This window comes from Pteronotus mesoamericanus, unplaced genomic scaffold (genome assembly GCF_021234165.1).
Source record: "Pteronotus mesoamericanus isolate MK-2021 breed Mesoamerican mustached bat unplaced genomic scaffold, CSHL_Meso_final scaffold_85, whole genome shotgun sequence".
NCBI lineage: Eukaryota > Metazoa > Chordata > Mammalia > Chiroptera > Mormoopidae > Pteronotus > Pteronotus mesoamericanus.
In genome coordinates this window covers 37319436-37341550 of record NW_026555329.1, presented here as the reverse complement: position 1 = coordinate 37341550, position 22115 = coordinate 37319436, and the positions used below count along the sequence as shown (strand labels likewise).

General features: G+C 43.5%; 2 protein-coding genes across 8 annotated transcripts in view; one reads left to right on the top strand and one right to left on the bottom strand.

The window, feature by feature from the left end:
• SRPK2 (SRSF protein kinase 2) overlaps positions 1–16929 on the top strand; it is a 223180-nt gene extending 206251 nt beyond the window's left edge. For 3 of the 4 annotated variants that reach the window (XM_054564084.1, XM_054564086.1, XM_054564085.1), the window contains 6 exons: positions 934–1034; positions 1146–1253; positions 5904–5973; positions 6658–6750; positions 7130–7222; positions 15842–16929. In XM_054564084.1, coding sequence (XP_054420059.1) covers positions 934–1034; positions 1146–1253; positions 5904–5973; positions 6658–6750; positions 7130–7222; positions 15842–16026 — 650 coding nt within the window. In that variant the 3' untranslated portion in view covers positions 16027–16929. The remainder of the gene's footprint in view (positions 1–933; positions 1035–1145; positions 1254–5903; positions 5974–6657; positions 6751–7129; positions 7223–15841) is intronic. The other variant, XM_054564087.1, reaches the window with a different exon arrangement.
• A 2323-nt stretch (positions 16930–19252) lies between these two features.
• Positions 19253–22115, bottom strand: part of KMT2E (lysine methyltransferase 2E (inactive)) — an 87187-nt gene continuing 84324 nt past the window's right edge. For all 4 annotated transcript variants that reach the window (XM_054564581.1, XM_054564582.1, XM_054564584.1 and 1 more), the window contains one exon: positions 19253–21990. In XM_054564581.1, coding sequence (XP_054420556.1) covers positions 20485–21990 — 1506 coding nt within the window. In that variant the 3' untranslated portion in view covers positions 19253–20484. The remainder of the gene's footprint in view (positions 21991–22115) is intronic.

Below are 22115 nucleotides of genomic sequence, written 5' to 3'. Positions count from 1 at the left end.
CACTTTAGAATCCTAAAATAAAAGCCATGGTTGTATCTCATCCTTTCCAGAAATCCGAGCCTGTGGTCAATTTGAGGTTCAATGAAGGTGCGAACTGAACTTGAGGATTTCTGTCTGGGCCTCACTGAGTTATTTCCTTTGTCTCTTGGCCCCTGGTTAACTGTGCTTGATGCAGGCCTGGTCCGAACTTGTCTAGGAAGCTCTTCTCGTCCTGGGAGCCCTGAGAGGCCTGGCCTGCGGCCTGCTGTTGAGATCCTCTCAGGGCCACCTGGCCGCGGGGAGGGGCCTATTATTTGACAGGACCATTGTGAAGACCTTCAGAGGTTTGCCCTTTAAGAACCACGCCGTATCAAGAAATCTTTCTTCTCGAATATTCCTTGTTCAAAGCTACACCAGGATTGATTTGTTTAATCTGTATTTGTAAATCAGCCACCGTGTAACCCTTGAGGCCAGCCCAGGCAGAGGGCGGGGCAGGGGGGTGGGTGCTGGATGAACTGTGCGTCACTCGTCACTCTGGAAGGATTGGCCGCCCCGGGCAGCACGTTCTGTGCCGTTCCGTCCTGCATGATAATGCGCAGAGCTAGATGTGGTCCGATAGGGAATGGGCTGTCATATGACGAGCAGCTAGGAGCACACAGAAGGGGGCAGAGCCGGGCTGACCCAAGGAGCGAAGGAATTGGGGACAGAGGAGAAAGGGCAAGGCAGTATCCGTGGGGTCCCTGGGCAGCCTGCTGTGTTCCCGTCTGTGAAACGTTTTTAGAGATGGACATTACAAACTTCAAATTCTGTTAGTTCAGCTTACAGGATTATAGGCCTAAATGATCATCCCCTCACTTTTCTAGAAAAGAAGGCCCTGTGCCCAGCAATCATTGTGTGCACACATGCAAACCACTTCCTCCTCTCACTAACCGTCCTGCTGTTTGCTCCTGCCAGCAAAAACCCGGGCGGCTGACCTGTTGGTGAATCCCCTGGATCCACGGAATGCTGATAAAATTAGAGTTAAAATTGCTGACCTGGGAAATGCTTGTTGGGTGGTAAGTAGAATTTTCTTTCTAAAACAGTTTGGTTGTGGTCACGTGTTAGAAGATATTTTGTCTTTGTTTTTAGTGTGTTTCTCCCCGGTAATGCAGTCTGTTCTGTTGCAGCATAAACACTTCACTGAAGATATCCAGACACGGCAGTATAGATCCATAGAGGTTTTAATAGGAGCAGGTTACAGTACACCTGCTGACATTTGGAGCACAGCGTGTATGGTAAGAACGGCTGTGGCCACTTTCTTCCCTGTAAAGGCTCATCGCTTGGGTGCTCATGATGGGGCGGCCTCACTGGTGTGTGAGGACGGAAGTTTTCCCACCGGGAAGGGCGCCTGCCCGGACTGGGTGAGAGGAAGGCTGTTGCCGTGGGCATCTCAAGACTTGGAAGAACTCTTCTCGGGCATGTCCTGGGCTTTGCGTGGGTTTGGTCTTGTCTTGCCAGAGACGATCCCTTCTCAAGGCCCTGTGCAGCCCACGCATGTCCCTGAGAATCTGGCCCTCTCCTGAGGTGGTAAAATGACTTCAAGTCATTCCTTTTGGTTACTGAAAGCTTTCAGGTCATGCGCAGCTTCATCCTTCACTGACACTCTGGAGGAAGATGAGATGGCGGCTGTGACTGTCTGAGGCTAAAAGGCTGAAGACCTTCGTGGTGGCTTCTGACAGACCTTATGTCTGTCATAAGGAGAGGAAAGGATTACCCATCTACCAATGTTTCATCTCTCTTCTTTTATAAAGTAAAATCTAGAGAATATTCTGCCTGCTCGTTCTGGGCTGACCAGTCCCTTTGGAGACACCAGTAGCTACATAGGCTCTTTTGACGGAGTCCGTCCCCATGGAGTAGACAGCAGGGTTTCCTTTGGGCCTCAGGATGCCTCCCCTTCCCCCACGTGTCGTCCATTTCGCTGCCAACTTTGTGCATCACACGCTCAGTCGTGTCCAGGCTCTCCCCAGGCCTTCCCAGTGCATCTTTGTCTCACTCCTTAACGTGTGAATTGACGAACACAAATGGTCCTTCATCCACAAGCCCATTTCAGCTTCTCTTTCCTGTCCAGTTCACCTTCTTCATCTCGGGCTGTACTTTGTAGTCCTGTGTTAGGATGTGTATCTGTGCGTGTGTGTTGATAAGGGTGGTGTTTCATGCTTTTCTTATTTCATATTTTTTCCTAAATTCCTCATTGATATTAAAATACAAAGGTACGTGTATAAAGCCTGGTGCTTGTCTCATTTAAAAAATGCTGAATAATTAAATTTACTGTTATTCAAAGATCAGTGTAACAATTGATTGTGTTAGATTGTTTGTTCTCTGATGCTAAAGTAAAAGCGTTGTTAATAGTGCTAAAACAGTATGAAAAAAAGTAGATATTTTGTGTCTTTCAAGTTACCATCATCTGAGGCAACAGATATGGCCAAATAGAACTGAAATACTGTGCCTTTCTACTCCCACATGCTCTGACAGATCATTTTAAAAATTAAGTTTTTCAGTAAGTATCAAAAACTAAGTCCTTACTGTGACTAGGTATGGAAAAGAATATTTAAAAGAATTGGTGGAAATGTGGTGGTTTCTTTGAATGTGGACACTACTGTGGAGAGGAGTTAGAGTCACTCTGTGGGACTCCGAGGGCGGAGGGGCTGGGAGGCTGCGGGTGGGTCTCCCACAAGAGAGGGAGCACTTTGAACACTTTGAGCTGCGGGTGAGAAATGTTCCACTTTGGGATGTGGCGAGGTCAAGCCTTACTTGTCCCCAGCAACACAGAAGGGACCATATCAGGGCTGCCCTGCATTAGACTCTGAGAACTTTTTCAACTCTCATACCCTGTGCTTCTAATTTGGGGTGTTAAATTTTGGTGATATAACCAGAAAAATGGGACAAGATCACAGATGTAGTAGGATAATGGTGGAGCTGTCAGCACAGTTTTATAGCAGATCATCTGCCGTGCCTTCCATGAGATGAGAATTTCTCCGTCCACGCAGTCCCCTTGTCCTGCCGACTTGAGCTGTTGCTGCGCACAGTGGCGTAAACAGCAGTGACTCCTGAGGAAACCTGCCTCTCGTCTCCTTTCACCAGCTCTCCACCCCGCCCCGCCTTCCCAAGAAATGAAACATAAGCTCCCTCAGTGCTTCTAGGGCTACTGATGAGAGTTTTAAAAAAATAAGTCATTTTTAAATTTTGTCAAAAGGTGATTTTTCTGGAAGGGGAATGCCTTCATTCCCTATCTCCACCCCTGATCCCGAAAGGTCATGGCTGAGAGGTCCCTCTGTTTCAACTAGAGAACCTGATAAAGATGAGGCAGTGTTTCCCCACCCGTGCCTTTTTATCGAAGTTTAAAACTGTAAGAGTATATTATATAACTTCATAAATCCACGGGGGAATAAAGCCCAGTGTCCTTTGAGTGTTGGAAATGCATCAGGCCTTACGGAGGCTGCAGTGGCTGGCACCGTGCTCACCAGGAAGCACCTTCATTGTTGTAAGAGCAGAGCTCTTACCCCTGGAAAAGGACAACAAAATGAGACAGAGTAGCTGGGATATAGCAGGTGTTGAATTTTTTTCCCTTTTCTTCCACTTTGGGGCCCCTCCAGATACAGGTGTGTAGGACGTAATAGTTCTGTGTGGATCATGGTGGTAGCTCCTCTGCATCTGTGTGTCAGAGGCCCTGAGTAGGTGTCTTTTTATGGACCCCATGGTGGGCCTGAGTCAATGCCATAGAAACAAGAAAGGCCTGTCTGATGAATTTCACCAAACTTCTCTAGCACTGGTCACATTACTAAGAGGTGACCTTACTTATTCAGAATGGGATACTTTGGCACGAGAGGGCTTTTCAGGAAAGAGATCCCCCCAGAATCTGAGAGCAGAGGTTGGTACAAGGGAAGGCCCTTTGAGGGCATCAGGTACAGAGGGAAGAACCCCAAGCTCTTTCTCAATTATTAAAAATAAATACCAATTATCCAGGTTGCAGTGGGAGTAACTGGCTGAGTTGAAGACGGTCCTCTTTCATGGTTTCAGAGCTGCCGGCATGAAAGGGAGTGTCAGAGGCTGACATTTGCATGGTCGTGTGCAAGTGCCTTATTGTGTGTGTCCTGTTTACAAGAAAATCTTGTTACTCTTCAGAGAGCTGGGACCAGATACCACGATGGGAGCCTCTGTCCTGTCTCTTCCTTTCTCTTTTAAACCATTTCATCGATAGGCCTCTTTGAGTTAAGATTTCGTTGTAAATATGTGGGTGAAAATCAACACAGTCTTCTTTCAAAGAACACTCAGCTGACTTATCTTAGTGTTAGGCTGTATGAAATATATATAGCTAGAGTGAAATACTTTCGAAAACTAATTAGAAGAGTGAGCGAGCACCAAAGAAGAGTTACAGAACAGCGGGCATCCTCCTTGGAGCATCTGCTGTGCTCCTTGGGTCTTTCCCCGTTAGGGTTTCACCTTTTCCTCTTGTCTTGTAGGGTATTGAATTGATTGTGCCCCACGCGGGAGACTCTTCTGGCCACTCAGTATGGAGTCCAGTTGTTCCCCCTTGGACTTTTAGCCAGATACGAGGTTTTTTTACCCTGACCTGGGATTGGCCCAGTGTCTTTATTGTTTATTAGGTGGAGAGGAGAGGCCCCAAGCGAGGACCTTCTCAGGCACTGCAGTGCTGGGGCAACACCTTCTCCTGTGCTGGGACTGGATGTGTTCGGGTCCTGTCCAGACTCGGGTCTGTTCGGCAGGGATCCCGAGTTCATGTACTGGTGGCCCTGGGCTGAGCACTCCAGACTGCGGTTTGTGTGGCGTGCCGGGGAGCGGGGCGGGTGGCCCGGTGCAGGCAGACGCGTCTTCCCGAGGGTGCCTTCTCCGCGGCCTGGCCACAGGCAGAAGGAGAGTAGGTCCGCGCTGTGCCAGCCCATCAGGGCGGGAGTTGGGAGGGCAGCACCTTGGGGGACGGGTATTGCCATAGTCCTGGATCCACTGGCATCAGTGGAGGGGGGTCCCTCAGCGACTTTCAGAAAGTAAGATCTAATACAGAGAAGAAGTTAGTATGGTAAAAGCCAAAGGTGGGATTTAGCTTATCCTGTTTTGTTTTTAAAACACGATATTTTATCAGAGCAGTAGCAGTTGCCATCTTTGTATATTGTTACCAAATTGAACTCATAGTCCTGAGTGGGGTGTGTGAGAGAGAGAGAGAGACAGAGAACATGAGGTAAGTAGAGTACCTGGTAGAAGTGGGAACAGATGGCCTCCCCCCACCCGGGTATGCTGCGGACAGGCAGTGGTCCCCCAGGGAGCCAGCCCTCCTTGCCCTGTTTGGGAGGGGTTGCACAGTGATCTGGTTTCTCCTGGCCCCGGGGGACAGAGCAAGAGGGGCTTCTTAGGCTCTAGGTATTCCTTTGGTTGAGTCAGAAATGAATGAAGTGATGAGGAGATGCTGAAAATAGTCCCCTTGGTTGCTAAGACATGAAGGCCTTTGCTTCATGAGAGAAGCAGCCCCCGTCGTCCAGGGGCCAGGCGAGCCTGCTGGGCTGGAGCAGGCTCTGGAGTTAGACCTGGGCCTGGGCGGAGCCCTTGTTCCCCTGTTAGCGGGGGAGGGCAGTGCTCTGGCAAGGCCTCCTCACAGCTGCTCGCGGGTATGCAGACGTGTCCGGTTTGCTGCTTGCAAAATGAAGAGATGCAGAGCCCCTTTCATCTTCAGTAGAGGAGATGTAAAACTATTTCTGAAGCTTTGAACTTTTTGGAAGGAAGAACAAATTTGGTGTCGGGCCCGTTTAGGAGGCTCTTTGGTTTGATTCAGATCCTTCTAAAATGTAGGTAGGTCTCTTATTCAAGGAGAAATAATTGGTGACTCAGGGGCCAGCCTCTGTGAAGTTCTTAGCATGTCGTCTGTTGTGTCCTAGGCGTTTGAGCTGGCCACGGGAGATTATTTGTTTGAACCGCATTCTGGAGAGGACTATTCCAGGGATGAGGGTGAGTACTGCACCTGCCGAGTGCCTTAGTCTGGGTCTCTTGAGGGTCCTGAAATTCTGGAGAGTATTGTATGTTTGTCCTGACATAGCGCTACCTATTGGTTTTCAAACACCAAATTGAGATGCTTGCTTTTTCTTTTTATTTATTTTTCTTTTTTTATTTTCATTTGAGCTTAAAGCACCCCCCCCTGCCCCCGAGTGGCAGTGACTTGGGCAGAGCCCCCAGGCATGGGCAGCACCCCCGAGAGCCCTCCCTCCTGTCGCCCGCAGGCCCCAAGCCCAGCGGGCGGGGAGAAGACAGGCCATGCGGACCCCAGAGCCTCTCCACCTCCCTGTGGCCCTTTTGCCCACCGAGCTGCTGTTTGTTTTTCTCTCCAATTGGGGAGTGGAGTTGAAAACCAGGGAATTCTGACTTGAATTCCATCTGTAAACCTGGCCATCTCCATGCTTATTTGCTTGCGATGCTGGGGTGGCCTGGGGTGAGCTGGTTATTGGTCACCATTGATGCTCCAGGTGGTGCCTGAGGCCTGCCTGTCCCAGGAGCCTCTGCATGGATGTGCTGCAAACATTGTTGATTTGGGTCTGTTTCTGAGTTTTCACTAATTTCGATTTTTTTCCCTCTTCTTTTATCCCCGCCCTCCCTCTGCCCCTCCCATTCCCATGTCCTTTTTTCTCTCCTCCATAGACCACATAGCCCACATCATAGAGCTGCTAGGCAGTATCCCAAGGCACTTTGCTCTATCTGGAAAATACTCTCGGGAATTCTTCAATCGCAGAGGTAGTACCTCTTCTTTTTGAAAAGCGCCACGATGCAGACAGAAACGGGATAGCAGCTGCTGATTGCAGCATTGGTGGTGACAAAGGCATTTCTCCTAAATTTAAAAAGCAGCCCAGCGGAGTTCCTGTGCGGGTGTAAGAGCCGAGAGGGAAGGCTGCGTTCGGCCCAGTGCTGCGGCCGCCCTGGGCTGTGCATCAGCTCCTCCGTGGGGCCCTCTTCCGCTGGGCGCCCGCATCCGGCCACATGGGCAGCACCGGCGCTTCCGATTGTCCAGGTCATGCTCTGTTTCTGTCTGCGCGGGCGGCAGCAGTGTCTGCATGCAGTGTACTGATTAAACTGTCGTGTGTTTCTGTTTTGCTGGCAATGTTTCCCAATGCAGATCACATAGCATTGATCATTGAACTGCTGGGGAAAGTTCCTCGAAAATACGCTATGTTGGGGAAATATTCCAAGGAGTTTTTCACCAGAAAAGGTAACGGTATTTATGCAACACTAATTTCAGCATAATCCTCTCCCAGAAGGAGAAATTATGCTTTTGCATTTGGGCATTGGAGAAAAATCTGGACTTGTACAGCTGGGGAATTCTCCTAAAGAAGGCTTCCAAGAAATAAAAAGTGAACCGGCTGATGTCGAAGGAGTAAGAATTGTGTTAGGAGACGGCTTTCCCAAAACCTGTCATCTATTCCATTCCTCTTCTCTCCTACTCTAAATACCAGTCTGTGTATTATTTATGAAAAAGGAGTCAAGTGATTTTTAGAAACCAGCTAAACTTACCTTTACATTTTCCATGTTGTTCATGGAGCCAGACTGTTTTGCATTGGAGCGGAGGCGGCCCGGAGACTGGACTTCATGAGCGCCCATTGGTGTCCTCCTGGACCTGTAGTGGCTGTAGGCCTGCGGGATCCTATCTGCCTCGCATTCTTGCAGATCAAATCCTGTTTTCCCATTGGAATACTTTACACTGTATTATAATTGATTTCATTTTAATATTGTAGTTCTTGTAGACCTTCCTTTGGCATGACCCTGAACATCTTTTCTTTGCCCAGTATAGTCCCCTTGTTAGTGATTAATTTAAAAAATCACCCCAAAACCCCAGGGTATTTATTTTTAAAGAAACTCTTCCCCAGTGCCATATTCTTTTGTGTGAGTGTAGTTGATCCTCTTAATTCATGCTTTTTCAGTCTTAAGATTTGTTTTTTGGTTGACACACCCGTATATTTCCCTGTTAAATACAAGAGGCCTGATGACCCACCATGTGAACATGGTGGTTTTTGTGCTCCATTTATCTGAGCACATGGACCACAGCTCTCGGCTTTTCAGGACCAACCAGTGGGCAACCTGTGACATACGTAACTGGATGTAGCTATTTTCTTACTACTTTTTTTAGGCTTATCCCAAGAAAAAAACTGTCAGGGAAAACTATTCTTCAGACAGCCTATATTAATTCTAGTTTTGAGAATCTGCTCTTCAAGTCTGGATCACAGGAGCAAGAGAGAAATTTCCCCTCTCCACACACAGACTCTCACACACAGTCCCAAGATATCTGTAGGGGCCTCTCTGAGCAGCCGGAGATCACCTGTGCTCTGGGTGGCAGCTGCCCCGAAGTGTCAGGTTTGCCAAGCTTTGCCACGGTCCTGAGCTGCACACCTCCACGGACAGCGCTTGCTGAGTACCAGCCCAAGAAGCAGCTGCGGGCCTGCAGTCCTCTCCTCACCCCATTTGGCAGGGCTCTCCTCTGAGGACAGGGTGGTGAGTGATGCGTAGTGAGTTGATACTGGAAGGGTGGTTGGTTTCAGCTCAGAGCTCCCTGTCCTGTGGCTGTTTGTGCTGGAAGTTGGCTTACAAGTTGGCCTTTCCACCAGCACCTTTGCACCTGGAGCGACTCGTGGTCTGTGCCCTGTCCTGCCTGCCCAGATGAAACATCACGTTCTTGTACAGAACCTACTGTTCCATCATCATGTCATTATTGCACGTGTGCTTTAGGACCTGCATACGCGCTTGTTTAAAGGTGACCTGTGGAGTTGAAATGCACTTAGCATTCTTGGTGTAGATAGACACAAACATTTGATTTGATGTTACTGTGGTAACTAGAGTCTTTTTTTCCTTCCTTACAATGTAAAGGAGAATTGATGACTAGGCAAAAAATCCCCTAAAATGACTGGGATTTGGGACTTAAGTTCTTTCCTGATTATTGTTTGTTTATAACAACAATGAAAATCAGAAAGGAGTTAGGGTTTTTACAGAAGTTATAGAAATAATATGATGAATGAAGGCCTATCATGAAAATAGATTTCAGGATGAGGGGCATGCTGTATTGCATAAAAGATGTGTTTGAGCATACCTCTGTAAGTAATATGTGTGAAATATACAAGAGCTGTCCAGAATGTATCCAGCCATTTGTATCAGTCTCTATGAAAAATAGAGACATTTATTGAAGAAGATCCAAGAAATGTTGTACATAGGGCAATGATGCTTCAGTCGCCATCGAAGTAGGCACCGTGGGACCTTACACAGTTCTTCTCACCATATTTTCCTGAATCACCATCAGCTGCCCTGTTGTATTTTCCTGAATCTCATTGACAGTCTGAAATCCTCTTCCTTTTCAAAGATGATTTTAGTTTTGGGAGAAGCCAGAAGTTGCAGGGCACCAAATCTGGGCTGTAACAGGGATGAGTCACCTGGGTGATTTTACATTTCATCATAAAACTCTGCATGAGACGTGATACATGAGCAGGTGCATTGTGATGAAGCTGCCAATCACTAGATGCCCACAGCTGTGGCCTTCTGAATCATCCGAATAGTTTCTGTGGAGGAATGTTGTAGCTTAATGCAAAATTTGATGCAGATTCATTGCTCTACTCGCTCAGTCATTTTGAAAGTGATGGCCACACCATACACATGCTCAGCAGCGTCTACTGCCCCCACTGATTAGAGTGAAGTCATCATTGTTCACACATTCGCATTGCGTTCCAGTTCACTCTCCTTGGCTGCCAGGTTACATCGGTGTCCTGCGAACTGTTCTTGTTATATTAACAGTGTCTGGACTTTTCTAAGACATACCATGTACATTTTGGAAAGAATGGGATAAGTATTCATCTAAATTGTTTTTCTAAAACACCTTTTTGCCAGAACTGATAACAAGAAGAGTAAAATTGAAAATGATTAATTTGCTTATGTCACATTGGAAAGCAGCCAGCATTCTTGAGGAGTGAACAGCAGATTTTCCTGCTTTCTCTTGACCGGGAAGCAGATTTCACCCCACTGCAAGTCCAGGGAGCAAGAGTCAGGGCTGTGTGTGAAGCTAAAAATCAAATGCAGCCAAGTGACATCTCAGTTACAATTCAGACTCTGTCCTCTTAGGTGCCTGAAGCCCAGATGGGAAGGGCCAGCTTAGGACTGATCTCGGCATGAGTTTGACTCTGTGGAAATAGCTAGACCTGTTTACTTGTATTAGTGGGTCTTGGAACTTTTAAACTTTTAATATTTTAACTACAGTTTATTCTTAAACATTAATTCTGGGTTATTAGAAGTCTTATTTTTCTTTTCAGTGGTACGCTCTTCCCAGAAGCAGAGCTCTGTGAGAGCAGGGCTTGGTCTGTCTGGTTTCCTGCTGGATCCCCAGAGCCTGGATTAGGGTGAAGAGCTGTTAAAGTTAATATTTAGCTATCAAATTTAAAAACATTAACCTGTATCCAGTCTTTGTTTTGGATAGATGCCTGTGTGAGCTAGCGGCAGGGTGGCAGTTTGTTTCACTTTGCCTGGGGTGGTCCCGGGGACACCCCAGTCATCCTGGTGTCATTGCCTGGAGTAGATGCTTTCACCTTCTCCTAGGCCCCCGTTTGGAGGCTGCATGAGAAAGCCCCCCACCCCCATCCACAGCTGTGATGCAGGACAGAGGGGGTGGGCGCCATGAGGCGATGTCCTGGAGGCAGACTGTAGTGACACAAAACTCACAGTAAAGGCATTTGGAGAATAACAGACCACAGGCCACAACTGGTCATAGGTTTGAATTACGGTTTTACTCATTTATTTTCGAATTTGAGCATATGATGCCAGAAAGAAATTATCGCCACAGGTTCAAGTAAATTCTATTATACTTCATCCCATTTATTCCTGTCATTTATTGTAACCTACTAATTAGTAAAATACTTATTTTTATTGTATACATTAACACATTGGAATTCTTTTAAAGTTATTTTGTTGTATGCCTTGTACCAGCTTTTTATAACAGCTTTATTGAGGTATAATCTGCATATCATAGAATTCGTTTTTTTAAAGTGTGCAGTTCAGTGGTTTTTAGTGTATTCGCAGACTTACGGAATCACCTCCACTGTCTGATTTGAGGGTGTTTTCATTCTCTCAGAAAGACACCCTGTGCCTGTGAGCGCACACTCAGTGTTCTTCCCTCCCTCAGGCCCCGCAGCCACAAATCTGCTTTTCTTTATGAACTTGCATATTCTGGACGTTCCATATAAATGGCATCCTACAGGATGTGTACTTTTGTGTTGGCTTCTTGCACTTGCTGTGTTTTCGTGGGTCCCCCTTGTGACAGCATGAGTCGGTGCGTCATTTATTTATGTGCGCATCAGCTGCGTTTGGTTCCTAATGGACCTGTGGGTCTCCACTTTTCGGCTGTTACGAATAATGTTTCCGTGAACATTGATGTGCAGGTTTTATGTGGACATATCAGTGCACGTGTGTGATAGTTGAAGTACCAAAGTTTTCATTTCAATGAAGTCCAACTTTCTCCCTGTTTTTGGTTACTGTACTTTTAAATTCATATCTAAGAACTGTCATCTGCTTCAAGGTCACAAAGATTCATTCTGTTTTCTTCTGAGACTTTTGTGTTTTTAGATCTTACATTTAGGTCTGTGATCCATTTTGAGTTAATTTTTGTATGAGTGGGAGATAGGGTTTAAACAGAGTTTGAACTCAAATGTTTACCTATATGTACTTTATAGGACTGTGTTCAAATTTTGTGTTTTGTGTCTCATTTTTACCAGTAATTATTTGATAGGTTTCCTTTCTATACGTGTGCTACTGAAATTTAATAAATTTGATATTATAGCCTTTTTTTCCCCCTAGTTACCAGTATTTACTGAAGTACAGCACCAGGATTTGCCTTCATAGTCCCCCAAGTGTGGGGTAAAACCTCATATGCTTGTATGTTTAACTCTGGAATATTATAATTTCATGGACAAGATAATGTATTTCCCTTCACAAATCACTTAAAATAATATTTAAGAGATGTATAATGGAAGATGTATAACTTAACTTTTTTCTTCAAAAAGTAACCTAATAATCTAGGACCGCTGTGCGGTCGCAGTCCCCAGGCTGTTGCTCCAGAGGAGGAGCCCTCGCCCAGGGCGTCCGGTGACTGGGCCCCAGAGCACGGGGGGCGCTGAGGGCAGCCCTGCTGGCAGGGCCCAGTCTCCTGGGCGGCTTTGCCGCTCCCCTGTCTGCACGCGTCTGTGTGAGAGCTGATGGTGAGGAAAGGTGAGAGGCTGAAAATGGTTTAAAAAGAAACCATCTGTGGAGACTGCCACAAGTGTGTCATTAACTGTCTGGTTACTTGGAAAATTTGTTTCAGCAGAACGTATCTTGGTATATTTTCCTAAGAGAAAAAATTGCCAGGACAAAATTCTTTAACTTGTGAGGGAGCCACTTACCTTCTTATTTTAATTTTTATAATACGTAGTGCTGGAAGTGCAGGTTGCTGTTTCCCACATGGTGTCTGCGGGGCTAGCGCTTGGTAAAGGGACTCAAAGCCCTGACTCGGCAGATGAGCCTGTGTTTGGCATTTCTGCCAGCGGTAGATATTCAAGTTTGGGAGTGTAAGTTTTGTTTTTAAGTAACTAGTTGTAGGACCGCATTTCTTATCATTGAATTAAATGTAAGAATGTGTACGTATAATCATAGGGCCTAGGTTAGTTTATTTTATTTCCCCTTGGCAATGTGTATTTTGTCCACTTACCCACATAATCCATATATTCTTTTCAGAGGCAATTCAGTATTCTATTATATTGCAATGTTATTATGTATTCGGTACCTATTGGTGTTTAGGATTATTTTGCATATTGTCCTGGTCTAGACAGCATGTTTGCACATACAGTTTTTTTTGTGTGTGATTCACTGGTCAAAGTGTGTTAGGTATTTTAGGCTGTTTTGGGGGAATATTTCTGTCGGTTTATAGTGATGATAGTTAGGTCTGAATAGTTTTTTATAGCCACTCAGCACTGAGTTGTTTTGATCACTGTTATGAAGATTTTAAGTCATTTTGGGGGTAAACTGTCTTTCCTCACTGAAGATTATACATGTTTTCATGCCTCTTGATGGATTTTAGTTAGTAAAAACTGACATCCTCAGGACTACATTTCATTGTTCTGAATAGGCAGTGTTTCTCATAGTTGCATTCATTCCCAAACCTGAAAAGTACTGATGTTTACTCCAAGTCAGAATAGATGAATATAAATGAAGCTCTCTTCCCCTCCTAGAGAGCATGTTTTAGCATGTTATGTGTGAGCTTTCTCAGTTTGCTTTACCCTTGCTTGTTTGAGAGTAACAGTCACTATAAAATCAAGAGAGCCCTCCCTGTCCGGTGTGGCTCAGTGGATTGAGTGCTGGTTGCCAGTTCGATTCCCAGTCAGGGCCCATGCCTGGGTTGCAGGCCAGGTGCCCACTTGGGGGCGGGTGAGAGGCAACAGATCCATGTATCTCACATATCAATGATTCTCTCTCTTTCTCCCCCCCTTTCCTACTGTCTAAAGAAAAGTAAATAAAATCTTAAAAAAATAAAAATAAAACCAGCCCTGGCTTGTGTGGCTCAGTGGATTGAGCACCAACCTGTGAATCGAAGGGTCGCCAGTTCGAATCCCAGTCAGGGCACATGCCTGGGTTGCAGGCCACATCCCCAGCAGAGGGCACATGAGAGGCAACTACCCACTGATGTTTCCCTCTTTTTCTCCCTTCCCTCTGCCTAAAAATAAATAAATAAATAAAAATTAATAGAGCTGCATTATAGAAAATGCAGAGAGAGAGGGAGAGAAACAACCTTACTAAAGCTGGTGTTTGGGGCACCTACTATATGGCTATATGGGCAATTTGAAGGACCATTCTTGTGATCATAGATCACAGGATCACTCTTGTGTAGAACATAGTTTTGACTTCTATCCTTTTACTACCAAATATTTTACAGTATAATTTCCTCCCATGTTATTTAGTAGCATTAAATACTGTTCATCAAATGGGTGTATCATGGTTGCTTGTGGGTTTTTTTTTTTTTAATACCACCATTCTTCTGTTACTGAGCATTTGAAATTTTGCAAGTACATCTAATTTTGCAGTGAGCATATTTTGGGGGTAGGGTGGTGGGTGCCAGGCTTTATTTCCTTAGGGTGGATTCCTAGAACTGGAATTTCTAGGGTAAAGGGGATGAACATTCAGGGATGGCGCAGACTTTGCTCTCATGGAGACTGCTTCCTTCCACAGTCTGAGGAAGGCGGGCCCACCGCCCTGTAAGCCAGCCCTGACCTGCCGTCTGGAAGCCGTGCTTAACTCCATCCCCAGGCCTCACGTTGGAGTCAGGAGCTTATTTTACAACCAGCTTCTTGAACAAGAAACTTACTGTAAAGGTGTTTTTATTCAGAATCCTGGGCATATCATGATTACAACTCAGTAGACAGCAGTGCCTATGAATGTACATTGGAAGAATATAAGCCAAAAGAAAAAGTCCCAGTTGGGTGGGATTACAGGTCATTTCTCCTTTTGTGTTTGTAATGTTCTCTGATGTCCTTCTATTTTCTTTATGATTGAAGAAAGAGGAAGAGTGAGTTTCTAAATTGAGCTGAATAAGTGGGTGAAACAAACCAAGCAGGTCTCCTAAGAAGACCTCTGTAAACACAGAACTGAATCTCTATTAGTGCTGACATTGGGAGAAAAATCACTGTGTTGGTCAAATTAGCGGTGAAACGAGAGAGAGAAGCCGGCCGTGTCTGCGCCCGCCGGGGGCTCAGCGCGCCTCAGCTCTGTGCCTGCTGCTGGGCTCAGACTCGCTCCGGGCCCGGGAGGGTGTGCGGAATGGGGTGCCGCTTTCGGTGGGGGCTGCCTTGGCAGACGCTTGGGGGCACCCAAGGAGGCCTCTCTTTGGGAAGGTGTAGGGTGTCTTGTAAAAATTTCTAAAGGGTAGAGAAACTGAGTTACTCATGATGAAACTTACCCCGAGGCAGTTTGGCTAAAAAGTAACTTTTTCTCCTATTCTGAAAAAGGCTTTTACAGTTTCAAATCATTTACTGGCTTGTTAGTTGTTCTGTCACGTCTGCCAGGGCTGCTCATGTTTGCGCTGCAGCTAGCACATTCTGAAGAGAGCAACTTCAGGGTTTGCACATTGATGCCCTGATAGCTTAGAGTTTACAACAGATGTGTAGAAATGAATGGTATTTGACTCAGGTTGGCAACTAGAGCTGTGCTGTCGAGACTCTAGCTACTGGTGGCTGCTTACATTTAAACAGATTAAAACTTCAGTTCCTTACTTACACTAACCACATTTTAAGCACTCAGATGCCACATATAGCTAGCAGCTCCCTTATTGGACAGTACAGATGAAGTATATCTCTAGCATCACAGGAGGTTCTCTCAAATAGCCTGTTCTAGAGGAAAAGATTCCTTTTTCTTTGCATGGTAACATGCAAAATAATGGTCTAAAGAGTTTAAGAATAGTATGTATCTTGAAGTGTTTTCTAAGCAAATTTGCAAGTTGCAAAAGATACCAAGTTGGAGTTGGGAGCGCCTCTGTCAGTCTTGGTAAATGAAAACATCCTGGGCTCTACATATTTAAAGAAACCTAGAACTGATGTGAATGAACTAGTCCCTTTTAAATTAATGCCTATTTATTTACATTTGCCAAGCCTACTTGAAATATGACGCTCTCGCGTATACATTTAATGATTATTCTTGAGGAGAAAAGCTGGCCTTCTCTGTTGTTGCATAGTGTTGAGCAGGTAGGTATCTGCTTCGTTGAAAAGAACCTGCCTGGGCCAACTGTGGGAAATGCAGATTCAGAGCTTTCTTGACCGTGCCTGTTTTTTCCCTGTAGGAGAACTGCGGCACATCACCAAGCTGAAGCCCTGGAGCCTCTTTGATGTACTTGTGGAAAAGTATGGGTGGCCCCATGAAGATGCTGCACAGTTTACAGATTTCCTGATTCCAATGTTAGAAATGGTTCCTGAAAAACGAGCCTCAGCTGGCGAATGCCTTCGGCACCCTTGGTTGAATTCTTAGCAGATTCTACAAATACAGCATTCTGAGCTAGCAAATGTTTTCCAGTACATTGGACCTAAATGGTGACTCTCATTCTTTTAACAGGATTACAAGTGAGCTGGCTTCATCCTCAGACCTTTATTTTGCTTTGAGGTACTGTTGTTTGACATTTTGCTTTTGTGCACTGTGGTCCTGGGGAAGGGTAGTCCTTTGTCTTCAGCTTAGTAGTTTACTGATCCACTTTCTTCTGGAAACAATAACACGTCTCTGAGCATTGTTTCTTGTGTTGTGTGACATTCAAATGTCAGTTTTTTTGAACGAAAAAACTTTCCCCTTGTGTTTTGGCAGGTTTTGTAACTATTTATGAAGAAATATTTTAACCTAATACTATATAATTTACAATCTTTAGAAATTATCAAGTTGGAACCAAGAAATAGCAAGGAAATGTACAATTTTGTCTTCTGGCAAAGGGACATCATTCCTGTATTATAGTGTATGTAAATGCACCCTGTAAATGTTGATTTCCATTAAATATAGGATGGGAATTCCAATTTCAGATAAGCTACCAAGTCTTGAGTGCTTTGTAGTCTAAGTTGCATGTAGCAGACTTAGCTCCAGGGAGTTGTACAAACTTTTCATTCCATAACAGTCCTTTTTCATGGGATTTTAAACAAAGTGGCTCCGGGTTATGTCATTCCCTATATGGCACTTTAAAGAAAGAAAAAACACACTTCCCATTCTTAAGTACGTATTATAGTTTAGCATTCCCCTTCCTATTCTTGCATATTTTAAAAGTACATTTAAGGAAAAGCAGCAATTTCCCTTCAAAAATGCGATGGCTCAGTACCATGTGGTGTTGCCTCCTGCAAACACTGTAAGCTAAAGTCTACATAGATTAAATTGGACAAGAGAAATATGTTCAGTGTGTGGAATGAAAATATATATATATATATTTTTTTTTTTTTTTGAAAATCTTGCTCATGTTTGTCTAGAACCAAGATACAATATATACAATTTACAGTGTACAATGGGCAGAATACTAACACACACCTTAGTGGTAACAGTGAGCGCGTTCATTCCATAGGCATTTTTGTGTGTAACTGTAGCCAATTTTACTAGCTTTTTGATTCTTTCCATGCACTGAAGTTGAGAAAATGATTTCCCTTTGCAGGTTGCACACAATTTTGTTTATGAGTTTTCCTTAAATTTGTAGAATCCAGGACACAAACCATAGTAGGCAATACAGTTTTACCATGTAATATATAGAGGTATATTTAGCCTCTTTTAGAAGTCAGTGGATTGACTGCCAGTTTTTTTCTTCTTTCACATTTATTAAGGTGCCTCCTTTTTCTTGACTTTGTCCATTAACAATTTATCCATATGCCTTTGCAATAACTAGATTGTGAAAAGATAACAAGTGTTGTAACAACAATCCATTGTTTGAGGTGCTTGCGGTTGTTTTAAAAATTAAAGTGTTTTCAGGTTTTTTTTCCATACATTGCCTTGGTCATTGGCCTATATTTGAATCACTAGAACTAACAAACATTTACTATCTATTCAGTGTAATGTACCCAAAACTAAAATACCAACATTACCATTGCAGGAAATGTAGTTCTATAATATGAGAATTAGGCTTTATAAAAGGAAATTATTCATTGTTTTATAAGGGTATGGAATGTGGATTTAGAAAAGATGCTGTAGTATAGATTTAATGCCTAGAATTTCAATGATCCTTTTTCATTTGTTTTATGAAAAACATTAATTACACTTTGAGCATTGCAAATTTTCCTTTTTAACAGTGTTCACTGCGAGGGAACAAGACACATCCTCCTCTTTGGAGTTAGCATTATATCACATCACTGTGAGGTGGAACATACCATCATTTATGAAATGTGCTTCTAAGTTTTTCTAATGAGGCTGTAGGTTATCATGTGGGTTCTATGACAGATGGTGGCTCCACCGTGTCCAAACTTCTTTTAAGAACCTCAGAGTAGATTTATGTCTTAAGACTGTAATAATTTTTATCAGGACTATGGCACACTTGAATTTAACTTATCTAATGCAGTTTCAGCTGTTAGAAAGTAAACTAGGTTATGAATTTCATAAGGATCTGTCCTTTATGATAAAATAGCCTAGTTTAAATGTGAAAAACAATCGTTCTAGAGGAAGTATACTTTTTTACTAGGTATAGTATGGTTTTTAGCAGATTCTTGGTGGCTTAATGATAATGCACATAAACTGCTGGTTATGAAAAACATTCTGGCCAGCTCAGTGATTTTAGCTGGATGTCCTTTTTCTCCAGTCCATGTGAAGTCTTCATGGAAATGACAAGCAGTGGATCACGTACGTGATTATAGCAGGTTGAGGAACTTGCTGTCTGGAAATTAGAACTGCCCGAAGGCAGAGAAAAGGTGGATAAGAGCTTCAAAAAAATGTAATTTTTTTTTTTTTTAGGTGAAAACCGATTTACTAACTAGCTTCTTCCTCGATCGTATGTAATTAACTACTGTTTCATAAAGGGATAGAGAGCTTCAGTTTGTACCTACAGTTGAAATTCTTAAATTCCACTTTTTTCTCCCATGAATTTTTTTAACTTACCAAAATTTTTGGCAAAGGGTAGCATTATGGAGTCAAAGAATTTATGTGAGATTCTGCATACAGTATTTATGTAGTAGACAAATCTGTGAGGAATTAATCTTTTAAAGAGATAAATATTGGTATTACACTTTTTTTAGTTAACTAAGCTGTACAGTGTTTGAAACTGCCAGGATGGATGATGTAAAGCCATTTCTTCTTGGACAAGTGTTTTGATAAATAGACTTGTTCAATAAAGGCATGGATAGTAAAGTTGACCTAAATTCTTTAAAAACCTGAAGATGATTAGGACTGATCCCTAAACTCAGGTGTGTTAATGTACTATCATAGGCTAATTTCCAAAAGGAAATGGAACTTAAAAGTGTAAAACATGACTTACATTACTGCCAAATCTTAGTCATTTTACTCTGTTCACTTTTTTCCTCCAGTGCACAGAATTTGTATACTGTGCCAAATTATGTCAAATAATTGGATGGTGAAAAGAGTATTGGCATATAGGGCCATAACTGTTAGTCACACTTAATCCTCCTGAGAAGTAGAGGACAAAAGAGCAAGAATTTTTTATTTTTCCAAAATTACTAGCATTTTATATTTCAGCAGTAAAATGTTCACTTGGAAGGCCATTTTCATTTCACTTGAATGATCTAAGAATAATGTCTTTTCACTTTAGTTTTGTACACCCAAAACAAATTTTTGAAAATGTCCTACTTTTTAAAATGTCATACAGTAAATGTTAAGGTTTTAAACAATTTTGACTAACAGGACACGTTTTAAAATGTACAAAATAGATGTTCCTGTGTGTTCATACAAGTACTCCATGTTGTCAAAGAGCCGTTGTGATGTATATCTTGTGTAATGCTTTAATGGTATGGGTTCAGTTTGTATGAGGTCAGGTATACAGAGCATTTACATGTGTTCTATGGCTCTTGCTCCTGCAGAAATGACAAGCAGGAACATTACAGGAACAGTCCTTGCTGCCTCATGATCTTGCTACAGTCCAACTGAGGTAGTAGTTGCTAAAGAAAACGGAAGGCTCCTTAGAAACTACATCCAAAAAAAGAAATTTTTTGTAAAAGCACTTGCTTAAAACAGACCCCAGTCTCAGAAGTTGTACAAGACAATTTGGTAAAACTGACATAATTGTGATTTATTAACATGAATTAAAATGCCCAACCAGTGCTTCAATGTGACAGTATATTTAAAATAAAAAAAGAAATTAAAGGCCATATACTGTACTACTTTCACAAAGGTCACACAGTTTTGCAAAGACTTGTAATATGTACAATGCTATATATCAAATGAGAAAAGCTGTAGGCAATTATATACGCAAAAGAAATGCAGTATTTACAGTTTGTCAGGAGACATTAAAAATCATCTATACATTAAATTACATTTTGCTTGCAAATAACCAATAAAACAAAAAGAGCCATGTCCACACCAAACTATAAAAATCTGTATTGCATTTTTTATATCTAAGATGCACTCACAGAACTGCTGAAGGAAAAAATGAAAATCCTCATAGTGCCATCGCTTAGCTCTGTACTTAATGCATATGTATAAAATAATATAGAAAACATTCACTAAATGAAGTTAACTGCAACAATAAAATTTAAAGATCATGTAGCATCAATTCTGCCAGAAAAACAGCTGGAATGTTCGCTTACAAAATAAAGATACCTAATACTGGCTTAATAGCACATTTTAAAGGAATTTTAAAAAGCAAAAAATGGGAAAGATACAATGAAAGAGCACTGGTGTTTGTTTTTTGTTTGTTTTAATACAAAGTTTCATGTACAAGCTTTAAAAAGTACCTTAACAGGTACATATGAAATATACAGTTTATCTTACAGGAACATTTTTAAAAAATGTTTTTGGGAGTCCATTCTAATGCCACCCTGAACCATGGTAATTGTTCTGAAATGTTGGTGGCACCTGTGCTCTGTGAACTGGAATCTGTCCAGGCACTGGAGATGCCTGCTGAGGTCCTTGAACCCCGTGTGGCAGAGCCACAGAGCCAGGATGAGGACAGAACCCTGAAGCAGGTGTTGGAATACTGTTTGGTCCTTGGGGCTGGAGATGAGGACCTGCGACTGGTAATGGACAATGTGGCCCTGTTCCAGAAGGCTGGTGTTGGGCTCCCGGTCCCAAAGTGGTGTGATGTGTAGCCTGTGAGGGATACGGTGGTACAGCTGGATGAGCACTTGAAGGAAAAAGTGGAGGTCCTTGATGAGGTGGATGGTGTAAGGCTGGAGCTGATGTGGTATGATGCCCAGAAGCCAAAACACTGGAAGGTGGAGGTGGTGGTGGTGGGGGTGGTGCTGAATTTACAACATGCTGGTGTTGTGCTTGTAGACCTTGGAGTCCTGTGGAAGGATGGGGTGGTGGATGGTGATGAGGGGCAGGACCAGGAGGTGGAGGGGGTGGTGGCAAATGGTGCCCAGCAGTTTGAGCATGAATATGTGACCCAGGAGTGACAGCATGAACAGGCCCTACTACATGTGCTACAGAGTGTTGCTGATGGGAACTCGGCTGTTGTACAAGGTGTGGTCCAGGAGCAGGTGGAGGCGGAGGAGGGGGTGGGACGACAGTGGCGGAAGTTGGATGGTGAATAGTAGGGTTCTGAGAAGGCAAAAAATGCCCTGGAGTGACGTGGTGTCCTGGAACTGTTTGCTGGCTTGCGGTGCCAGGAAGTGCTTGATTTGGTCCTGATGTAAACACAGTTTGTTGTGAAAGACTACCTTTAAGCTGATTATAATTCTGAAAGTTTGCAGAGGGCTGCTGGTTTTGATAATAGGAAGAAGAAGGAGGCGGAGGGGGTGGAGGGGGTGGTGCTGTGTTGTTCAGACTTTGTTGGTTAAATTGACTGTATGTTGCTGAAGATTGTCCTGAGGGTGTCTGTGTAAATAATGCTCCGGAAGTTGCCTGCTGAGTGTTGGCTTGAAGGTTCTGTGCTGCTGGATAAAAGTTCCTCTGAGGCTCTCGCTGAGGTGTTCCAACTTGAGGTGACTGTGAATGGTGAGGCCGATAGGGAGATCCTAACTGCTGTGATGGAGGCTTTGGTGAAAGGTAACCGTGCTGGACAGGCGTATGAGGCGTCGATGACTTGGGAGGATTTTCTACGTGAGGTGATGGAGGACAGTGCAACTTCACTGGTGCAGAGGGCAGCTTTTGTGAAAGCTGCTCAGAGGAATTACGAGCCAGTGGCTGAGGAGGATGATTCTTTGAAAGTGCTTGAGTATTATTTAATAGCTGTTTTTGTTGGAGTTCTGTTTTCAGGTGAACACCACTCTCGGCTTCTGCCACAATACCTGTTGCCTCCCACTGGGAATCTGATTTTGTGAGTATTTTCCCGTGTGGTTGTACAGAAATTACAGGTCCCGGTGAACCAGGCTATGAAAAGAAAAACAAATCATACAAACTATTTATATAAATTTAAGAAACAGTTTATATTGAGGTTTGTTAATTACAGAGGATTGGGGTATTTAGGTAATTCACAAAGTTATAGTAATACAGAA